Source organism: Poecilia formosa, unplaced genomic scaffold, assembly GCF_000485575.1.
Source record: "Poecilia formosa unplaced genomic scaffold, Poecilia_formosa-5.1.2 Scaffold11, whole genome shotgun sequence".
Classification (NCBI taxonomy): domain Eukaryota; kingdom Metazoa; phylum Chordata; class Actinopteri; order Cyprinodontiformes; family Poeciliidae; genus Poecilia; species Poecilia formosa.
In genome coordinates, this window is record NW_006799950.1 from 441,066 (window position 1) to 462,503 (window position 21,438).

The 21,438-nt window shown below is 40.2% G+C and overlaps 1 protein-coding gene across 3 annotated transcripts in view; it reads right to left on the minus strand.

Annotated features, from left to right (window-relative positions):
• Positions 1-565: 565 nt before the first annotated feature.
• The window catches only part of nt5c2b (5'-nucleotidase, cytosolic IIb), a 24,066-nt gene continuing 3,193 nt past the window's right edge, over positions 566-21,438 (minus strand). Inside the window, exons 2-19 of one of the 3 annotated variants that reach the window (XM_007543137.2) lie at positions 20,951-21,070; positions 15,655-15,728; positions 9,643-9,760; positions 9,017-9,112; positions 8,818-8,909; positions 8,672-8,729; positions 8,188-8,229; positions 7,968-8,061; positions 7,830-7,883; positions 7,618-7,701; positions 7,454-7,495; positions 7,253-7,360; positions 6,940-7,006; positions 6,677-6,847; positions 5,629-5,680; positions 5,211-5,271; positions 4,851-5,027; positions 566-4,054 (exon numbers count right to left, since the gene is read on the minus strand). In XM_007543137.2, the coding sequence (XP_007543199.1) occupies positions 3,821-4,054; positions 4,851-5,027; positions 5,211-5,271; positions 5,629-5,680; positions 6,677-6,847; positions 6,940-7,006; positions 7,253-7,360; positions 7,454-7,495; positions 7,618-7,701; positions 7,830-7,883; positions 7,968-8,061; positions 8,188-8,229; positions 8,672-8,729; positions 8,818-8,909; positions 9,017-9,112; positions 9,643-9,760; positions 15,655-15,728; positions 20,951-21,051 (1,725 nt within the window). In that variant the 5' untranslated portion in view covers positions 21,052-21,070 and the 3' untranslated portion in view covers positions 566-3,820. Of the gene's footprint in view, positions 4,055-4,850; positions 5,028-5,210; positions 5,272-5,628; positions 5,681-6,676; positions 6,848-6,939; positions 7,007-7,252; positions 7,361-7,453; positions 7,496-7,617; positions 7,702-7,829; positions 7,884-7,967; positions 8,062-8,187; positions 8,230-8,671; positions 8,730-8,817; positions 8,910-9,016; positions 9,113-9,642; positions 9,761-15,654; positions 15,729-16,747; positions 16,831-20,950; positions 21,071-21,438 lie in introns of those variants that run through there. The other 2 variants (XM_016666277.1, XM_007543150.2) reach the window with 2 other exon arrangements.

The window sequence follows — 21,438 nt, forward strand, 5'->3', positions numbered from 1 at the left end:
TTCTGGCAGTGTTACAGCGCCACCGACTGGCCCGGCATAGCTAGTACATCATTTTCTGTGGCGCTGCATCCTGTCGTGTGGACGCCATTTTTTCTTATCCTTTAGCCAAAATATACTGATCTCGTCTCCGTGCTACAAGGCCTGAAGAGATTGTTTTCTTTTTTTTTTTTTTTTTGTTTTTGTTTTGCCAGAACTGCAGTCATAAATATATTTGTATAAGATCAGAATGTACCAAGGCTTTGATTTTAGAGCTCTAAAAATAGTGTGATTGTCAATCTCATTTGGTTGTCTTTAGGACTTCAGGTTCTGCTGACTCAGCAGAGATAAAATGCTGAGTCAGTGGATGCTGTTGCACTGCACAACAGTGTCTGTGAGACTGAACAGAACAGCTGACACTTCAGCAGTCTAAATGTAAAGCTGAGGTTTGGAGGATGTCACATAATCACCTTTACATTATGAAGAAGCTGCCACTGTTGTTCAGTCAACCTCCGTACATCCTCTGAGCATTAAGAGCAACATTTCATCATTTTCCCCTCAATATCCAACAAAACCAGAGCCACAAATTATGAAAAACTATCTTTATTCTAGATTTTCATGTAATGATTTCAATATACAGTCTAAAGGAACATTTCAGGAAACAAACACTGTTCAGAGGAACATAATCCGATATGCATAAAAACAAAAGGACAGTTTAGAAAATGTGGGGAGGCTGTTAATGTTTCTGAGCAACACAAGGATGGAAAAAAATAACCTCCTATAGCCTAATGCTCTTCACAAGGCTTTATTAGTAAGGTCTGAACATTACACTTATGTGGTAGGGTTAAAAAAAAGAAAATAAAAAGTTATTTTGAATAAAATAAAAAAGGTCCATCTACAGTTCTTTAAACCAAGACCATTTAAAAATACTTATTTAGAAAAATAAGAACCTCAGCTAATATAGTAATTGTACTTTTCATGCTAACCCCACTTCCTCTGACTTAAGATTTTCTGTACAGGTTTGCCGTTTCATGAGTGTAAACTACGCTGACACACTGGGAAAACCTCCAATGTCTCTTTTTTAGAGACAAAATAACCGTCGAGTGAGAATGGACACCAACTGCAGTTATGTGTATATATATATATATATATAAACTGATGAAAGTTTATGCAACTTTCATCATTAGCTTTACAGATGCCTTCTGCAACATGCCCACTTCTGCAAAGATGAAAACAAAAAAAAAAAGATTTCTTTGTAAGAAAAAAAGAATACAAACAGCTGTGATCTTTCCTATCAACATCAAATACAGAAGTGACACTTTAAGCTAAAAAAACAAAAAACAAAAAATAAAAACATTCACATCCCTCCAGCTCACACCAAACCAAACCAAATATGGAAAAACCAAGAATAGATTAAATGTACCTTTCCTTTCCTGGCCAAAATGATCAGAGCCGTACAATTTCAATAAAACCTGAAAACGTAGCATGTTAGGAAAGGGAAAATGAAGTCCAGGCAGTCTGCTTCAACACTCACATGAACACTAATACCATTTTAAACCCAGTTAAACCTAGGTTTAAAACCCTGAAAACTTATTTTCCCAGCAACACATTCCCTCTGCGTGCAAAACTTTAATCAAATCTAATCACCACTGAAGATTTTTTATTTATTTTTTTGTCTGTGGAGTAAAAATGAGCAAGATCCCTGGAGAAATGTCAGTGGACATTTAGCATTTAGTAAGCAAAGTAAAAAAAATAAAATAAAATAAAATAAAATCTCCAGAAGCTGTGATACAGTCACCATCTCGCAAAAAACTATTCTCTGCATTTTTAGTCATAGTTTCAATTCAGCTCCATTGATCACAGGTGTTTGGAAACTTCGACCAACATACCAAAGCTTTCATAATATCGTCATGTTTGGACAAACATTTAAACTGGATCTTATTGCTTAAAGCAACACATTTACCCAATGAAGCCAAAATAATTTCTTACTGTTAAAATAACGAAAAGTCTGGTTTATTCCACCAAGCAGTGATTCCTCGGCTCTCCTCCAGGTAAAATGTTAGCGTTGTGTTATTTCAAGATGAACCCGTTCAATCTGAAGAATTCAAGGTCCAAATCAACCTTATCTATCTCATTTTCCACAAGTAAATGTTGGAATTGACAATTTTTCTTTACTTGTAGTTTGGGAGAAATTTCTCCACTGTATTCTGAGGGGAAACGGTGGTGACGGCGTTAGGAGTTCGCCCTGCGATCGGGCGATTATCACATCACAAAGACAAAACATTCCTGCGAACAGAAACTTACTTGCCATCAGTTGCCAGCCAATGACAAATCGAGACTAAAGCAGCTGAGAAATCCGAATTTAAAAACGCATCACAGGATGGAGGATAAAAGGTGGTTAGAACAACCCGAATAGGTAAATTTTACTGAAATCTGTGAAACCAGGGAAAGTGAGCATCTAGTTTTATGTTGGGGAAGGCTGGGCGGCTGCAGTGATCTGGTGCTTGAAGCTCACTGCATAGACGGGCTTTTGGGCTTCAAGCTGCTGACGCTGCAGAGTCACACAGCCAAGTATGAGGAGGAGGAGGAGGAGGAGCCGGACCGTCTGTCGGTAAAAAAAAATAAATGTTTTTTTTCTTTTTAAGGGAACAAAACCATAGATCTTTGCGCAAAACTGCACTTGAATCATAACTGAAACCTAGTTTTTTAAAGTATATTTTTCCCAACCAAAGATTACAAACATTAACACAGCAATGCTAGTATGGGATAATAATTTTTAAGAGTCTGGTCTCTCTCTCTCTTTTATTTTTTCAAATTAAAATCAAGTACCACAGCTTTAACCCTAATGATCACAGTGTTACTAGGCAGACAGAGGAATACTGTACACACACCGCCTGCACGTTTCCTTTGATAACTGATACTGAGGACTCTGCATATGTGACGATAAAAACACCTTCATACACTGAAGAACTTCACATAGTGGCACCTTAAAAAAAAAAAATAAAAAAAAAAACAACAAAAAGAAATCCCTTCACTCCGAGCGAGTCCGTTTCTCATCAATAGTGTAATACAACGTTCAAACTTCATCTTCCAAAAAGACCAAACCAAAATGAAACGGTGTGGGTCGGCCTGCTTGTTGTGACGCAGCTATAACAAGTCGTCTGCCATGTGGCGAGTTACGTAACCACTACAGTATGTCAGGGCTCCTGCAGAGACTACAGTACTACGTCCTCAACTCCCCACTGACCCCGACGCACATCGAGATCCTGAGGTTTAGGAAAACCGATCCCTACTGCCCGCGGGGAAGATTCAGTTCTTCATGCACGAGTTAGAAAACAAGCTAGACGGATTAAAAACGTTGTTCCCAAACAGCAGGAAAATGTCTGTTTTCAACAGTCAAGACGATTTTCCCGCGCATTCCCTGTTAGCTTGTCTCATAGTGAGAGGTATAGTATAACAACCGTATTTGCAGGATTACAGCGTAAACATTATTTGGTTATAAAAATACGTTAAAAACTAGCGTTTCATGAAATGATTGCTCAGGGTGGCTTTTTTTGTTTTTTCGTTTTGAGAGTCGAGCATGCGTGTTATTCTTCTGACATATGAGTGTGATCTCTTCTTCCTAATGGTCCTTCGAATATTTTTTTTTTTTCTTAGAAATCTCTCGAGTGTGTGTGTGTTTGCGTGTCCATGTGCATCGATTTACATTGACAGTAAATGTAAGTACACACAAACGCACACAGTAGGCGTTTCTCCTTCCCGTCTCGAGATCACCATTCGACTCTATAAGGAAACGTAAGGCGACGGGGAACAGGAACATGGCTCAACTCTGCAGGGTGTTTTATTACTCTTCCTCCTCCTCCTCCTCGTCGTCATCCTCGTCGTGGCAGTGCGTGATCTCCTGGGGCGTCTGGGGGAACAGGTTGGGAGGCTTGATCTCGCTGAAGGAGCGGGTCAGGTGGTTGCGTTTGCACTCCACGTCCTTGCAGTCGTTGCACTGGGAGCGGTTGCGCGTGGCGAGCGGCGACTCCACGTCGATGTCCACGTGGGCGTGCTCGACCGTTGACTCGTGAGGCATCTGAGGGACATCGAGCAAATATTTAATGGAGAAACGAGGAAATTATGGTTAGCAGATGTTTAAAATCCAGAGTTCGTTGGTGAAGTTTTAAATCTTTTCCAGCGTCACAAATGAGCTAAAGATCACCGTTTCGGTTTTCTATTAAACAATATTATTAGTATTAACAATGTCTTCAAACTCCTGCCCTCAAGGAGACGTTTCAGGACAATAAAGTCAAAGACTAACAGACTAAAAAAAATGTTTCTACCCAAGAGCTGTCGTTTCCCTGAACACAGCTAACCCATCTAAAACCTGATCTTTCCTAACACCCCAGTTGTTCTGTATTATTTCGAGAGCTGATATTTTTCTTATTCTTATTATAGTATTAAAAATGCAAATTTTACGTCTTGAAAATTTCTCACCTACACTTTATACACCTGACTGGCCTGAGAAAAAACAAAACTAAAACAAATTTAACAAAAAAAAAAAAGAAAAAAGAAAATCACCCAATTTCAATAACATTTAAAATATAAACCCACTCTTATTCAAATTTTATAGATCAATAATAACAATAATTGGAATAAAAATATTCATCACATCGATCAAATCCATTTGTTTTAAGGTAATTGACCTTGTTGCTCAAATTAAATGCTTAAATACTTAAATAGAAATCAAAACAAAGTCTTTACATGAGCAGAAATACAAACTTCAGCTTCTATTGGAGCTTAAACTCCACAGGCTGAGCTGCAGGTTTGCATCAGTACCAGTGGACCTGGAGTGACCTCAAGGTTCTGTCTCCCTCCGGTCGGACACTCACCAGCACGTGCGCGGCTCTGAACAGGTAGCTGAAGGGGTAGTACAGCAGGTTGATGAAGGAGGCGGCGTACAGGTCGGCGTAACGCATCACCTGGGAGGCGAACAGAGTCTGTCTGGAGCCGCTGCGGAAAAGGCTCCCCATCATGCCGTAGCACATGTCCATGTCGTGCGTGACTTTCTGAAAGGAGGAAACGAGAAGAAGAAACGTTGCCTTTTATTCTGAATCGGTGAAAACGGCCAAACGGAAACAATCTAAGGAGGAGGCGTCGGGAGAATGTAGGGCGCTAACTCTCCAGCTTGGCGTTAAAAGCTCGGGGACAAAGATGGTGCAGGGGTTAAAAACAGCAACACGGGGCCGTACCTTGACTCGTCTCTGAATAGTGCTGATGTCGGGCCTCTCGTTGCTGCTGCTGTCCAGATTTCTGAGGAAAGACGAGGAGAAAGACGATGAGTTCAGGGTCGAGGGCGTGGGGCGGAAACGCATATCAGTTCGCTGAAACGTAGGAAGTCAAGGAGGCGATGTAACAGCGAGCCGTGGCGGGCTATAAATACGGCAGGCAAACGTGGTTATCAGGTGGCCTGCGTGGGCCGACCCCTCCACTCTTCACCCTATTGACCCCGTTGTTCTCTCAGCGCGCATGCCTTCACACGGGCGGGCCGCGGAGAGCAAAGTGCAGCAGAGGCGGTGGTGGGGACGGCCGGGACGGGAGGACAGGGGGGTGGGGGTATGTTCGAGACAGGAAGTGGACGAAAAGAGGCCAAAGGGGAACAGCTCTTACTTGTACAGCTCTGCCAAGAAAACGTCCAGGCTTTGAAGTTCCTCGAATAGCGCTGCGAAACATAAAAGGAGAAGCAAAGTGTCACTGATGAGGATGTTCTCTGTTGACTTAACCCTTCACCCTCTAATAACGTCACATCAAATATCCCTTGCAAACAAAAATGTGTTCTTAAAAAAACATAAATGCAAAATAAAATCCTTGGGGTTTTTTTTAACTAGCATCAGAGCTAAACATGGAGACAAAAATATGAATGATATCCAAGTAAAAACATTTACCAAAACAATATCAAGTGTTTAGAACATTTTAAGCAAAATACGTACAGTGACAATAATGACTGTACTGTAAATATTTGTAAATAGTTTTCATTTTTTTTAAAGTACAAAGACCAGTCCCAATTAAATGAATCAAATAAACCGTTTTAACCTCTAACCTTCCATGTTGTTGCCATGATGCGACTCTAGTTTATTATCTGAAACAAATATGGTTTAAGGTCAACACACTTAATGGTAAAACATTAAAATCAGCATCAATTCGATCATACGTTGACTAGTATTTTAAAACCTGGACCGTTAAACAGGCTGCATGCATATATATATTTATGTTAAAATGCATTTCAAACATTATTAATGTTAAAATATTGCAACCTGGTAAATGTAATTCACGTTTCATTATTAAAGGTCTGTAAGTTTAACAGTGTGTGACGGTTTCTCCCTTATTTTTATACAGATTTATATTAAAAAGCAGTTTGGTATAAATTTGGTCATTTTCAGTCTTGGTTGAATTAAATAAAAAAAAAAAAAAAAAGATGCAAAACTTTCCAGCTTGTGACATAATCAACTTTTACTTAGCTTTATTGATTTTGTAGTTTGTCTAGTATTAAAGTCTATTCAGATCGAATCACTTAGTAATTAGTTTTTTTGCAGAAAAAGAAGAAATTGCAGCCGACGCCTTCTGGCTCTTTGAGGTTGTCTAGGAATTTTGACTCGGGTTTTATTTTGAAGTTCTCGTGGCACCGAAGGATGAAATCCAAACAGTGTTTCTCTCTCACAGCTCTTGTCGGTCCAAACGTGCAGCTCCTGCGCCAGCTCAGGAATCACCAGGAACGTCCTCCAGCCCTGACGCTTCTTAGACTTGAGGATGTCTCCGAAGATGTGGTCCCCGATGTACAAAATGTCCTTCCCTTTGGCCCCCAGCAGGTCGCACACGATGTCTGAGGAACCTTAGGGTAATAACATGTTCATTAATGACGCCTCCGGCCCTTTAATGCTAAAAATAAGAAGCAATAAGCAGCAACACTGAAAATCGTCTCACCTCCTGAGTACACTATGCCGTGCTGCAGAGGTCCTGTGTAGGTTCCAATCTTTAGACGTCCTGTGGTCTGGATCGAGGACGCAAATAAAATTAAAAATCACCCAAGTAAAGATCTTCATCAGACTAAACACATTTGTGTTTTTAAAGTTAACGACTGGACTGGTTTCTTTCGCATTTGGACGCAAATTGCATTAACTGTTTTCGCTTTGACTTTATTTAGAGGAAACCTGCTTTCAAAAATTATAAGTTGTCCAAACGCTGAGGACAATCTGATGTGGTCACAGAGTCAGAGTCCTGCTTCGTGTCCGCTCACCGTGTCGACCTGTCTGAGGACGGTTCCCTCCCCGAAGAAGACGGGCTTCCTGGCGTCCACCAGGATCAGGTCGAAGTAGGACTGCCAGGGCTTGTGAGCGGTGCCGGACTGTGGAACGAACCACACGAGTTACCAAAATACCGACAGTAAAGTGACACGTTTTTTACTTTCTACCTGCAATCTCAGCAAAATCGTTCCTACCTTTGGGCCGTGGGGGAAGTCAAACAAGTAAGTCATGATTTTCTGTGAGGGGAAAAAGTGTTTGGATGTAAATCAAAAATCGAATAACAACTAACAATAATAAAAAAAACCCAAAAAAAACATTTTTGTTGTTTTCGTCTAAACGGTTAGCCGTCTGCACTCACGTCTGTGTATTTGTAGTCGCTGTTGGTAGCCAGGAAAACCTTGGCCACTTCATTCATCCGGCTCAGGAGAAGTGGGAGCTTCCCCTGATGGGAACAGAGAGGAGAGAAAAGAGAGAGAGAGAAAAAAAAGCTTTAAGCATCTTCACAAAGAACGTGACACAATGTGTGTGGCTCTCGCAGCAGCGGACACCTGCTGCATGCAAAGTACTCACATCTCTCACTACGTACTTCTCCAGGTTTTCCACAGTTTTCACCTTCAGCGTTCCCTGAAAAGAGCAAAGGAAAACGTGTAACACGACATGTTCTGGCATGCTGAAAATAATAATGTTACTTAAATCAATGAACTTTACCTTGAAGTGAACCCAGTCCACCGCGTCCCGAACGTCCTGGAACATGCTCTTGTAGGACATGAAGAGGTCGCCGTCCTTGAAGCCCGTTTCACAGCTAGAGTGGGGGGAGGGGGAGAGAGAGACACGCGCACAGCCGTCGGACAGGCCATATCTTTACAGAGGGTCTTTAAAAACATGACATTTGTTTCTTTTTGTTTGCTTTTAAATGGGATAGCCTTCCCTTGTTGGAGGGTCCCCAGCCAAACAGGAAAGCATTCTCCCCCTAAAAGACCAACAACCAGGTTTCAGAGGACAAAGGACATGCAGCCATTCCAGATTACATTCTCAAAAGAAATTAAAAATCAATTACAGGCCATTAATCCTCCTTTACAGAAGTGCTAAAAAGATTGTGGGAGATTATTTCATTTTATGTGGATAGTTAGTGAGATTTCCTTTTACTGCTATTAATCTGACAAGGATCCATGCGCCTACTGTCTGGTATTAATTCTGTAACTCTATTAAAAATAAAACAGGTCTGACTGAAGCCCCAGGAGGAAACCGTTTAATAAGAATTAGCTGACATTAGCCTTTAGGACACCAGGACGCTCCCATGCTTTGGGCCATTTGCTCTCGCCCCTGAGTGGCTTGCAAATGTCTCTGTGTCAACATGCAGAACTCAGAAACTTGTTGTTGCGCGACGTGCAGCCTGGCAGAGACGTTCTTACCTTGTGTATCGGTCACAGTTGGAGAAGAAGTCCACAAGACAAGCAAAAAGGTAGGTTTCTTTAAAAGAATAAAATAAAATGAAAATTAAGTCAGTCAGAGTTTTACTTGGGAGTAAATTTTCTGGAGCAGTCTCCACCAGCCTTACCTGGCAGGTTGAAGAGTGTGTTAAGGATATAAAAGCGCTCTGTGTCGTCCCTCTGGATAAACTTGTTGGGGTATCGTTCACGGATATCAGGACTGGGAGAAAAAAAACAGAGAGAGAGAAAGAAAAATATATTTACTTTATATATAAATATATATATATATATATTTATTTCTGAGATGCAGAATGGAAAGCTGCTTACCCTCGGAGGAAGTTAAACCCGTGGACACAAACCAGGATGTTGCCATAAGCATCAACCTTCAGTAGGTTTCCATACATGGTATCAAACACAAGGCCTCTGAAGAGGAAGGGGAAGCAAAAGCCAAAAACTTTACTTTCTTGGGACTGTTTGTGATAGACAATCAGCAAGTAGTGAATAACTGTGATGCGGCAGGGAAATGACACAAATGGGAAAAAAAAACACTACAACTGACAATATGAAAAATGCAGTGTGCACTTATAGTCTGCCCCCCTTTAATCAGACACACCCACACACAGAGATACAGTAGTGGAGGAGTTTAAAGCAGAGTTAAATCACAAAACAAGATCACAAGCTTTTGAAATTTCACAGAGTAAATTAAGAGAGAAAATTATTCTGAGTACAAATAGAGCTTCTCTGGGAGGAGGTTCACCTTCCTGCATATTCATCTATTAGAACGGCCCAGTCAAAGTCCGGACCTAAATCCAACTGAGACTATGTGGCGGGACTTGAATAATGCTTTGCTTAACATCTCATTTTACAGTTTAACAGGAACCATTCGGTATTTAAGGAAAAAGGGGGATGAGCGGGTCGGCCGTCAGCTCTTGTTGTGTCCAGTTTGGTCTGACCTGGTGGGAAATGAAGGATCGTAGACGAAGCTGAGCAGCTCCTGGGGGTAACCGATGGAAACCAGCCTCTCCACCGTCAGCTCAAAGCCCAACGACTCGTACTCAGGTGACTTGTAGACTAAATATCAAAACGCACAAATATTTAGGTTAGCACATTTTAATAGATTTACAGTACTGTTGAACAGAAACAGAACAGGTTTGTGTTTGATTTTCTATCTGCAACATTCTTTTATTTTGTTAATGTTTGACATTTAGTGTTCAAATTATGAAGCTATGAACTGAAACTTTGAAACAAAAAGTCTTTTAATGTCTCAATGCGTTTCCCCTATTAGAATAATTAGAAGTGATGAATCCAACTAAAGTTATTTAGCTTTCTGGCTAAAAAAAAAAACAACAACAATTTGTCTGATTGAGATTTGGACTGAAAAGATATGATCTATGCTATTTAAACCAAGATTGCTGAAGTACCAATGCTACACCAGTAGGGGGTGAGAGAATACTGTCAAGATAAGCTTGAAAATTAAAAGAAGATACTGAGCACGGCTAAAGCTGTGCAAGGCTAAAGAAGCTCCTAAAACAATTGTAGCTTGTTTAGCTTGCAGGAGGCCTTTGCTTCTCATATTTAGCGATTAAATGATAAATGATTGGATGGCAAAACGTGCCTCATACGAGATATTTTATTTATTTATTTATTTTTAAAGATTTTGAACCAAGTGAAGCTAACACTATGCCAATTAAAGAGTTCTGGGTTAGTTTTTATTTATTTTATCTTAAATGCAAACTGTATATATTTTTGTACAGTTTGGGCCTAATAACTACTCTGAGTATGTTGTTCTTTCAGCATATTGACTTTTTTTTAGTTTACACTAGTTAACATTTAATCAATTACTAGATTAGTTGGCAATTACATCAATAATTGATTCGTCACAATTAATCATTTCAGTCCTGATGCAATGTTTCCAATTTTAACTTGCGCCCAAAAGACAGAGTCTGATATCATTATTCTGTTGACATGTTTTCACTCTCCAGCGGATCCTTCCCCTCTAGACGGCCGCACAGCTCCGCAAAGAAAGCTGATCGAGTGTGAAAATAATAAGGCCTTAAAATTTCATCTGCAGTTCATGAGAGCTCTGTGGAGACTGATGAAGCTCTTCCTCATCATCGCCCGCACTCCGTATTTACACCATACTCTGGAAATACAAACACAGGCTGATACTAAGAAAAGGCTGGAACAAGATTAAAATGCTTTCTTAGGCCGGGGTGGGGGGAAATAGGAATATATCAGATGTTATAAATACGCAAGAAAGAATGTTCTGTGTGTTGTCGGGCTCCCAGTGGGGCGCAGGGAGGAAGGACCCAGGGGAGCTGAACTGGTTGATGATTCTTAAGGGGGCAGTAAAGTGGGAGGACAGCAAACAGAAAAACATCTGCAGTGTTCTGTAAAAAAAACACACAGCAGCAAGCTAAAAAAAAAGACCCGCGCTGAAGAAAACTAGCTAATTTTTGGATCAAGTAAAACTCTCCGTAAGAACAAGCCTCTTCCTGCATTATAATCATGCAGTGTGTTGCAGCTCGGCTGCCCCCTCCTCTCCTCTGTTTTTCTCACAGTAAACTCAGGGTTTGGGCTCACTGCCCAGAGCTGCTGCTAACATCCCAATCCACTCCTCCTGGCTCACTTGTCATAATCCTCTTGAAAGTCCGAGGTACAAAGCAAAACACGAAACAACTGGGAAAAAAGAAAAAAACTAAAAAAAAACATCTATTTTGAGAGTCGTTTCCCCTCGATCACCTTTGCCATCATCACTCTCTGTATTTAGTTCAGTGGTTTCACCGAGTGTGCTCGTTCCCTCACACAAGTACAATCAGTACTGGCTGAATGAAAGGTCAATCAGGCTGGCCATCTATCATAACTATGTTTATTTTTTTTATTGTAAACTTGAAACATAATTGCACACCTCCACAACTCCAATGAAACACATACTCCCATTTTAACAAGGTTTCCATTCCACAGGCAGGCTAAGTTCAAACTCAAATTACTTCAAAAGTTTTTTAAATCCTTATAATCAATGCAATGCAGTCAATGCAGACTATTGACTGCATGTTTTCTGCAATGCTTTGCAGAAATACGAAGTTCTTTTGTCAGAAAGGTCCTGGTTAAGTGATTCTCCAAAGAAAAGTAGGACCAAAATTCCTCAACGGTGACATAAAAAGACTTGTTGGCATTAATCGCAATCCGTTTACTAGGATCAGGAGAAAACTACTTTTCTTACAGTGAGACGGTTGTTCTGGATTGCTTTCCCCTTTAATAAATAAAACTGTCAGGGCAAAAGGGATTTTTATTGAGTTTTGTTTTTATTTTATAAAACATGGCAATATAAAGTCATAAAAAATAAAAAAAATCTGCAAAATGACACTTTTCCATGGCACTGTTGGTTTGGTCACTTGGCAGCTGGAGGACTGACTGAATAAAAGATGAGTTAGCTCCAGCTTTTAGCGTTAGTATTCAGGCCATCAGTAATGTAAATAACTTTTTTTTCTTGGTAATTAAAAAAAACATGCCTTTCTTTAAAACTTCTCAAAGCAACAGAGCATCTTTTCACAAGTAACTGAAGTCACTTGATGCCATTTCAGATATTTAGCGTGATGGGAGAGAGTTATTGAGCCACTTTACTTACATCCTCATTCAAATCTGTGTTGACAGAAAGCTTCTGATTTTGGTACAACGAAGGGTCCACCAAAAAACAACAACATAATCAGATTGGAAGTTCATGGTTGCATAATTTGGGTGCGGCCTGTTATTATATTACTGTTTCTTGTTGCGTGCTTGACAGTGTAGCATTTCTGCTCTCCTGAGGTCCGTGCTAACCAGATGTAGCTCACATTTCTTCTGCTTTCATTAGATACACACAAACAGAACCTGCTTAGAGCCACGGAGAGACATGACTTCCTCTTCACAAATACGTCCGATCACATTCTTGATCAGATTATTGCCAGATAATTATAGGCCCACCGCTCTCACTGCTGAGCGCTGTGTCGTCTCCCCGGGGTTTTGTAGGCCAGGTCAGCTCAGGCCCGAATGTAACGCACACCCATCATCCAGAAGGTAAACAACCCGCACCGCTCTCCAAACACACCACCTAATCCAAGGCTCCCAAACGGGGACACAGCGACTGAACCATGTCACATAACCGTCTATTTTAAGGAGCTAACAATATGCGTCTTAATTTATCTGTTTCCATCAGTGTGCAAATGAAGGCCTTGGTTTTAGAACCAGGACACGGTGAGGCCCACTGTGGAAAAATACGAAGACTCCGGCACCGCCTCGGGGGCCGACATTAAGCCCAAAGTCTGCTGGAAAACTAGGACAAAGCTGATAGCATCTCAATGCAATCTGGGTCTAAACAGGCTGGTGCAACTGTTGCAGTGTCGTGCTCCCGTTAGCAGCAGCAGCACAGATAAAGCGAGGTTGACCTATCTAATATTGATTTAGCTTAGAAAATGTTACCAAATACGTGATGTTTGAGGGGTGTTCCCTTAAGAGTTCACTGAGGTTTGACTTTTTCATAAGGTTAAGCAAATTTGTCAGAATAAAAGAGCTTTTTTGTAAGATATACAAAAAAATGCTCTGATAATGTTTATATAAAACATATAGGATGCGGGAAAGAAATGCATTTTTTTTGAATAATTAGTAAACAAATACATAAATAATAAAAAAAAAAATACAGGTTTCAATACTTAGCTGGCTGGGATGTTTAGCTTTGGCTAATTTAAAAATTAAACATTTGCATAAAAATCTATGCAGGCAATAATCAAAGTGATCTTAATAAGAGACAAACACACTTTAAAAAGGACAAAAATCTAATTAGTTCAATCTTTTACCTAATGAGGTCAAATATCCACATTCACACTAGTCACTAAAGCCAGTGACAAATTGAATATTTGGGATATTTATCTTTAAACTGAAATATTAAATTAAGAAAATCTCAATAAGAAGTTAGATTTCTTAGTTTCAATACAAGATAAACGACAATTCAGAGGATCCTAACCCAACAGTTTATATCTGACGATGAGGACCTGGTTCTTCTACAATACAGACTGCATTTCTATTTTAATGTAATTTTCCATATTTGACTAAAAAAACATTTGGGAATCTTTATGCAGTAGCAATGTGTGATCTCCATGTTCCCCAGATCTTTAAATAAAACTGAATTTGGCTTCTGATTGGGCGGTTTGGTAAAGGACCGTCTCACTGGTCCTTATGCAGCTGATCCAACTTTAATGAGTTTTCACTTTATAAGCTGGTAGTTAGGAGTTAGATCACAACATTGTTCTGCTTGTAAAACTAAAAATAAAAACACATTTAGCTGCTTCAAATCTGTGTGTGGCCCTGGGAATCCAAAACGATGGTTTGGATGGCTTTTCCTTTCTTTTGCTTTTTGCAAGTTTCACCAACTCAAATGTGAGACGTTTAAAGACTGTAATGAAGACCTATATCTCCACAGAAATGTATGAACTTTGTTCAGCCAACTGCCAATAAATAACATATCTTATGTATGTTATGTACATACCTGCTAGCTAGTAGGTATTTACACCTACTAGCTCTGGCACCCTGCTACTACCTAGCTAACCCTACTAGTGAGGCAGTAGCTAGTAGGTGTCAATATCTACTAGCTACTGCCTCTCTAGTAGGTATTTTCACCTAGCTAGCAGGTAGCTAGGTATTTACACCTACCTAGCTAGCAGGTAGGTAGGTGTAGGTTTACACCTAGCTAGCAAAGGTATGCTAGCAGTGAGTTACTGGTAGCCTCAACCAGTCACACGCAATGAGGATGTCTCATTGTCTCAAAATGTCTAAAAAAATAAAATAAAAATAAAAATAGAATATGTAATTAAAAAGTCTAGTCCAGACAAAATTTAAGACTTGTTATCAATGTATTCTAGACTTTTTAAAAATGTGGACAACCTGTAATAAATTAAATTTTTTGAAGCTGATATTTGTGTTTTCTAAGGTTATTTTTGTCTGATATCAAAATTTGATTAAAGATCTGAAACATTTAAGCGTGATAGAAAAGAAAAGATGGAATAAATCTGGAAGGGGGCAAATACTTTTTACAGCACTACATTCAGGAAACGCCAAAAAAAGAAGACGTTATATCAGAACTGTTTGGAGTGCAAATCACATCCACCTTTCTGTTTCTTTAAACAACATTGTTTATACAAATGTAAACAAATGTGAACAGCTCCTAAAAAAAATAAATAAAATAAAAAAAAGCCTGTTGCCGTCACCCGGTGGCAATGTTAGGCAGCAGCTATTCAGTGAAAGTGATGAGGGACTTCAGTGATGAAAACTGTCCAAAGATACACGATAGCCACACTTCTAGCAAACATTAACACTTAGTAACAAGCTCCCATAAAATGAGTCACGTCAACAGCTGAGCATCTGGAAAATCTCCTGCTATCCAAACGCGGCGAGGGCCTCCAGAGCCTCAGAGGATCCGCGAGTGAATCCCTACCTCAGGGGAGCCACCGCTGCTGAGCCCCACAAACAAATGTGACCCGCTTTTCAAAGGCGGTGAGCGTTTATTTTTAGACGTGTGGAGTACAAAAAAACTGGAGCGAAGTCAGAGAACGACAAGGTAGGGTACACGGAGAAACGCTTGGCCCACAAAATATTCACACAACTCGCTTTAACTAACCTTTTCTGATCCTCGGCATTTTGGAAATTTAATACATCACCAGGATCTGGAGCTGAGGCGACGTTCATTAATTCATCCATTATTTACCATGAAACTGCCTAGAGTCTATTTTATCTTTCTATTTATTTTCAAAGGACACGTTTTAAAAATAAATCCAAACATATAAAGTTAAACAATACTAAAAATAAAACTTGATACATAGGAGGTTTTTACTTCCAAATATTAAGTGCAATTTCATCATAGCTGATCAGATATATATTTTTTATCTCTGCTTTTGCAAAAGCAAATGAGTCACGTCAATGAATATTTAACTTACCCGCTAAAGTGTAATCCATATCGAAACCAAAGCACTTGATCTTCTCCATTGCCAAGCTTCTATTGACGAAGATTCTGAGGAAATAAATGAACAAAACGGTGGAAACATGTAAGTTACATTGTTACGATTAACAAACGGACCATTAGAAAATATAAAAACTCTACAAGAAAGCTGAATTTCCTTACATCGACTTTCCAACGTCACAAGCATGAACGAAGCAGTCAAACAAAATCTGAGCGACTAAAATATTTACCTTGTGACTGCATATTTTAATAAATGATGGATAAATAATCACATCTGTTATATTATTTATTTTATCTGCTTCTTCTGCTACCAATTTAAAATTAAATTCTACTTCCATTGATTGTTTAGATAACAGACCTCCTAATATTAGACTGCACAGTTATTTATTGGCATTTCACTGTAATCTAGGTGTACTTTATAGAAACTCTACTATAAATCATTAAAAGTCAAAAAGGATTTTGCTCCTGAGAATAAAAAAGTGACTAATACTGCAAAAGTATGAAAAAGGTATCTGTTCTTGGACCACTGTGATGCTCTCTAGCACATGGAGCAGAGAGCATCTTGGCAACACTTGGTCTATAAATTTAACATCATCATCAACTTTTAAACTACAGAAACTGAAGAAAGTCATTAATCACGTGAAATCCAGGAAAAATAGACGGCAGCTTCAACTGTATTTCCTTATAAATATAAATAATAAAGAGTAAATGAAAAATACTGCTGAAATCGTCTTTCAAATGTGGAAACACAATGTTTACGTAGCCATGTTTACGTAACCATGCCGACACAGAGGAACCGCACCGCTAGCCTAAGGGGAACAGACCCCGTCTCTCTTCAACAGCCCTGATTTAGCTGAATATACAACAGAGCTCCACTACAGAAAACTAAACAAATCAAAAGTTCAATCTGCCAGAAATGAGACTTAATCCAGTTACAGAGACAAACAGAAATCAGCCGCTGTTAGAAAGATTTCTTCTTTTATAACCTCAAAGCTGACTCTGTGCTTATGTGATTCCCAGTCGGAATCACATAATCCTGTTGAAAAATCCAAGAATCCATTGTGAAATACCTGGCAGCAGATCCGTAGTGAACAAGCTCCCATTTAGAGTTTAGTCCAAGACACGACTGGCAGTGCATTCTGAGTGAAATAAACATTAGTTTGCCTCTGCGTTGGTCTGATCTGCTCCAGCTGCACGGTGAAGCTCTGGCACCCTGAACAATAAACACCCCCCGGCAGCCCCCTCCCTCACTCTTTGCTTTCTTGTCATTCAGAAATTTTCTGACCTTTTGCAAAACTCATTGTGGCCCTTCCGCGTCATTCTCTGTTGTTGTCAGTCGGCAGGTGGGATGGGGGGGGGAGGTTGTTGTTGTTGAGCAGCGCGATGATGTTTGTCTGCCCCCTCAAAGACATCTAGAATAATCCCAAGTCAGGGAGGATCATGAGAGCCGGAGCCCCGAGCGACAGCGGCTCGCTTTCCTCAGGTGAGGCTCAGAACACACACAGGTGAGCTTCAGATCAGTCATCTTCTGGACTCATTTATTATTCACACTCCAGGCTGTCGGAAGACTTTGACAAATATCCAGCGAAAGTGTTTCCCAGGCGATTTCGTCACCTGTAGCTCAAACAGATGTACTCTAGTTAACGCAGCGTCTATTCTTTGGTTATTCTCTGAAATATTTCTGCTTTTTGAAGATTTAGTTTTTGGATTTTAAAGTAATAATAATAAAGAACCCTGTCACAAGGTTAATTTGTAGTCATTACATACAGACAAACCAATCAGGCCTTTTCTGCCCGATACCAGTTTCTGGCTTTTATTTTTCTACTTCTGACCTTTTCTGATTGATCCTTTTTTTTNGCTTAGATTTTAAGTTTAAGATAAAAAGTTGAAACCCAATACATTTAACAATGGATTTCACCCTCCATTTAAGTAATAACGTATACAAATGTTACCACCTGAATATTACGAGGTAAAATCTTTAGTATTTGCTTCAACACTTTATTATTTACTGCTCAACAATCAGAGAGCAGCGTGCTACTTTATTTTTAACAATTCTGAGCGCTACGGGGGTTAAAAGTCACTTTGAGCCAAGGATTTCAATCTAAATTGTTCCTATTTTTATGGGGATGACATCTAATATGTAACCTTTAGCCGGAGGGCGGTGGGAGGCAATGAACGGCCATAAAGGATAATCCGTGCTCCTCCTGAGCTCGTCTATGTTGAAAATGGGTGTGGGCGACTTGATTACTGTAGTCATCCTCGACTTTGGTCTTGCTGACAACGGCGTACAAACATTTCCGATGGGCCGCGAGTACAAGAGAAGCCCTTAATTACTTTAGCTGTAGATGGAAGCAGCTGCGGGACGCCCTGCCAGATTCTTTCCACTCCTCTCTAATTTCACGCAGGCGGCGATTGGACTCTGGGAGTTTTATCTGTGCTGGTCAAAGTCATCCGTCCGTCGTGATGTGATCCCCGGCGGCCACTCTGTGTGACAAACAGTCCCATTTACATAAACGCTTGAACCGTTCAAGAACTTCTTACGCAAAAGCGTCGTATATCTGTTGTCCCCCATGGCATGTGTGGCTGCTTTGCATGTGCGTGCGTCTGATGGGAGGGGCAGGGTCGTGGACTGAGCGACCTTTGCCCCGGCAGGACACACAGACCCAACAGATTAGTGACAGTTTTATAAACCCTCTGAGCATGGGATGTGATATGATGGCAGGGAGGAACAAAGGCGCCCGTTGTCCCCCAACCCTCCGAGTTGAACATTGAACAGCCACTCACAGTAAAATACTAATCATGAATGGATGTTTCCTCACAACAGGCCGAGTTCCCCCTCCACCCATCATCACACAGAGCGAAGACTATCAGAGGCAACAGTGATTGGACGAAATAAAGGACGGAGCGATGCATTTCAATTCACTGCCAGTCTCAACAAGACATATTTGCTGACCGACAGCAAAGTTCTGGTTCATGCGTTTCATTTCCTGGAGCCCAATAGCCTGATGACATTTGCCACCAGGCAGCAAGAAAAGCTGCACAGAGCCAAACAACCGCCCTTAAGAAATACATGACTGAATATGCAATCAAAGCTGGCAATAACCCAGTTTGTCTGACAGAAACTCAACACAGTGTCTGAGTTCTCAGCCCACAAGAGCGTGTTTCTGTATAACGTTTTTCATTTTTTAGCTTGAGAGCATATATCTGAGTGTCTTGAGTCAGAACCAACTTAAACACTCTGAAAGCACACTTTGGTTTGGGCTCGTTGCGTTTAAAAACACTTCATCCAGTGAGCAGCACAGACTTGCTACCTCTCCATTTCAGGAATTATATCGAGCCACCAGCCTTTTAAGTCAGACTTCTAGTTTTGCTGCCTCAACCACATGATGGAAGCAGTGGTTTTCTATATGCTAATGAATGCGCAAGAAACAAACAAACAAAAGAAAACATGGTGCCATTTCAAAATGGGCAATCGATGAGCAAACGTTGTGAAGGTTAGCTTCTAAAAATGAAAAGAAACCATTCAGAAATTAATTTTCTAGCCATCCAGAGTCAAATTGCAGAATGCAAATACAAACTTCTCATCTCTGACCTTTTACACACAGTTAGTTACTCCTACTACTTTAAAATGCCTTCACTGTTAGGGGTGCACTGATTGCAGCTTTCTGGCTTATCACCGATCTTTAAAAAGCCTGACGTGGCGATAACAATTTTGGATAACACCAACTCTTTTCTTCGGAAAGTTGCTAAATTGGCGTCAGTGGAGTGACTACTGCTAAATCCTCATATGCGGATCCGGTGAGTGGTTCTGTAAGCCAGTCTGCTCTCACGGCAAAGCAAAAGATTTTCAGACGTTTGCGTCGGCAGACAAAATCAATTTCTCATGCAAGTACCGGCCGATTGCCAGTCTCCCAAAATTAAGGAAATTGCGGCAGATTTATCGGCGCACCCCTATTCACCACAACATCAGTTCTGGTCAAATTAAATCGTCCAAGGTGAGTTTCTATGAAACTGAAGCTGTTCTGATCAAAATCTGCCATCCAGGTCAAAGTATTTCCTACATAAAGAAGAATAAAATAATCCTTAAATAACCACATCACTTTACAGATTGTTTATTTTATTCCTTAGACGGTTACATTGATGATGTGCTTCTCCCTCCAGCAACAGGAAGATCTCATCTAGCAGAAATGAATTTAAATTCTCTCTGAAGTCTAAACAAGGTGGTGAGGAATAAGTAGCAGAATTGTGCTTTTCTGGTGGCCAGCGAACGCACCACGGCCTGGTGATGTCTTCTGCCAACTCTGAACGCAGCTCTGGCTCAGACGGACAGGAAGAAAAGGGCACAAAAAAGAATCCATTAAGACGTTGCGGTCAACCAATCAGAACCGGGCTTTATCGACCCGATCCGATTAGGCTGCCTAACAGTTCCTGTGCACCATCAGCATTGTATTTTTCTGGTCCAGTGTTTCCATGTGAATTCCAGTAAAAAAATAAAAATAAAAAAATGTATCGTTTCCTGCACAAATATGCAGGGGAGACTTTTCACTTTCACTGTTTTTTATTGTATCCATCTTAGGCGAGTGTGATCCAGAAAGAGGAACCACAAAGACGTCCAAACACCCCGTCAGCCCCGCCAGTCTGGGGAGCCTTTCCCAGAGTAAACAGCAGGTTGTGTGAGATTACCCGTTTCTGAACTGAGAAACCGGCTGGGCAGCGATCCAAACGAGGTTCTGAGAATAAACCATTTCAACCAGAAGAAGAAAACCTGCTGTGGTTCAGGTTCTGGTCTGAAAAGGACTCAGATTTCCCTTTTCTGATTCACTTCCAGTTCTTTTCTTCTCCCTCTCTCTTTTCTTTTTTTTTAAATTCTAAAACACTGTTGGATATCTTACTCAAAATTAGGCCACCAGTTCTTTCTTTAAACATTAGACACCAAAAACCTAAAAAGGCTCGGTCTTTAACCTATTTATTAAAGTGTTTTTTTCCTTCAAGTTTTGTGCATCATCACACTCGCTCAGTAAAGAGGGATTCAATCTTCAAGATGTTTATTGCACGTATACTAAGACTGGTTAGTTTGATTCATGAGACAACGCAATAAAATAGTTTCATCAGTTTTCTATCAGTTTTGTGAAACATAATAGATAAAGAGGAATCTAAATCTCAGGATTACATAATATAAATGTGCAAAGTCAGCCTTATCCATCACAAGCTGACAGCGCCAGAGTTCTTATCGTGCTCGTCATTCCACCTGGACGTTCAGATGAGCTCCTCACCTGTGGTAGGGCTCCCTCCTGTACTTCTTCATGGCAACGCCGTCCATGTTGGCTGGCAGGTCTGCATAGTTTTGTAATCTGTCACTCCATGAAGTCGTCATCTTTTAAACGTATCAGTGTCTGGAAAAAAAAAAAGTAGGTGGGGAAAAGTTCTGAAAGAACCGAATTTATGTCCAAGTCATAATCACTGTTTTATAACCAAAGTAAAGTATTAATTGAATGTTTTCAAACTGCTTGCATCTGTCTCCACATGCACACTTGTAAACGTGGTCCATCTGTTCTACATTTTGCTCTGTCTGATAAGGACTTTATTTACATCATTTACCATTTTCTGGCACAATTGTTCTGTCCATATTTTCTCTGTGAAACGTTCTGTATTATGTCTAACTAAATGAAAAGCGCTCCATGAATATAAGTTATAAGTAAAAAAAGAAAGAAATTTGGTCATATCAAAGCTGTAGTATATAACTTTTATTTTATTTTTTTAC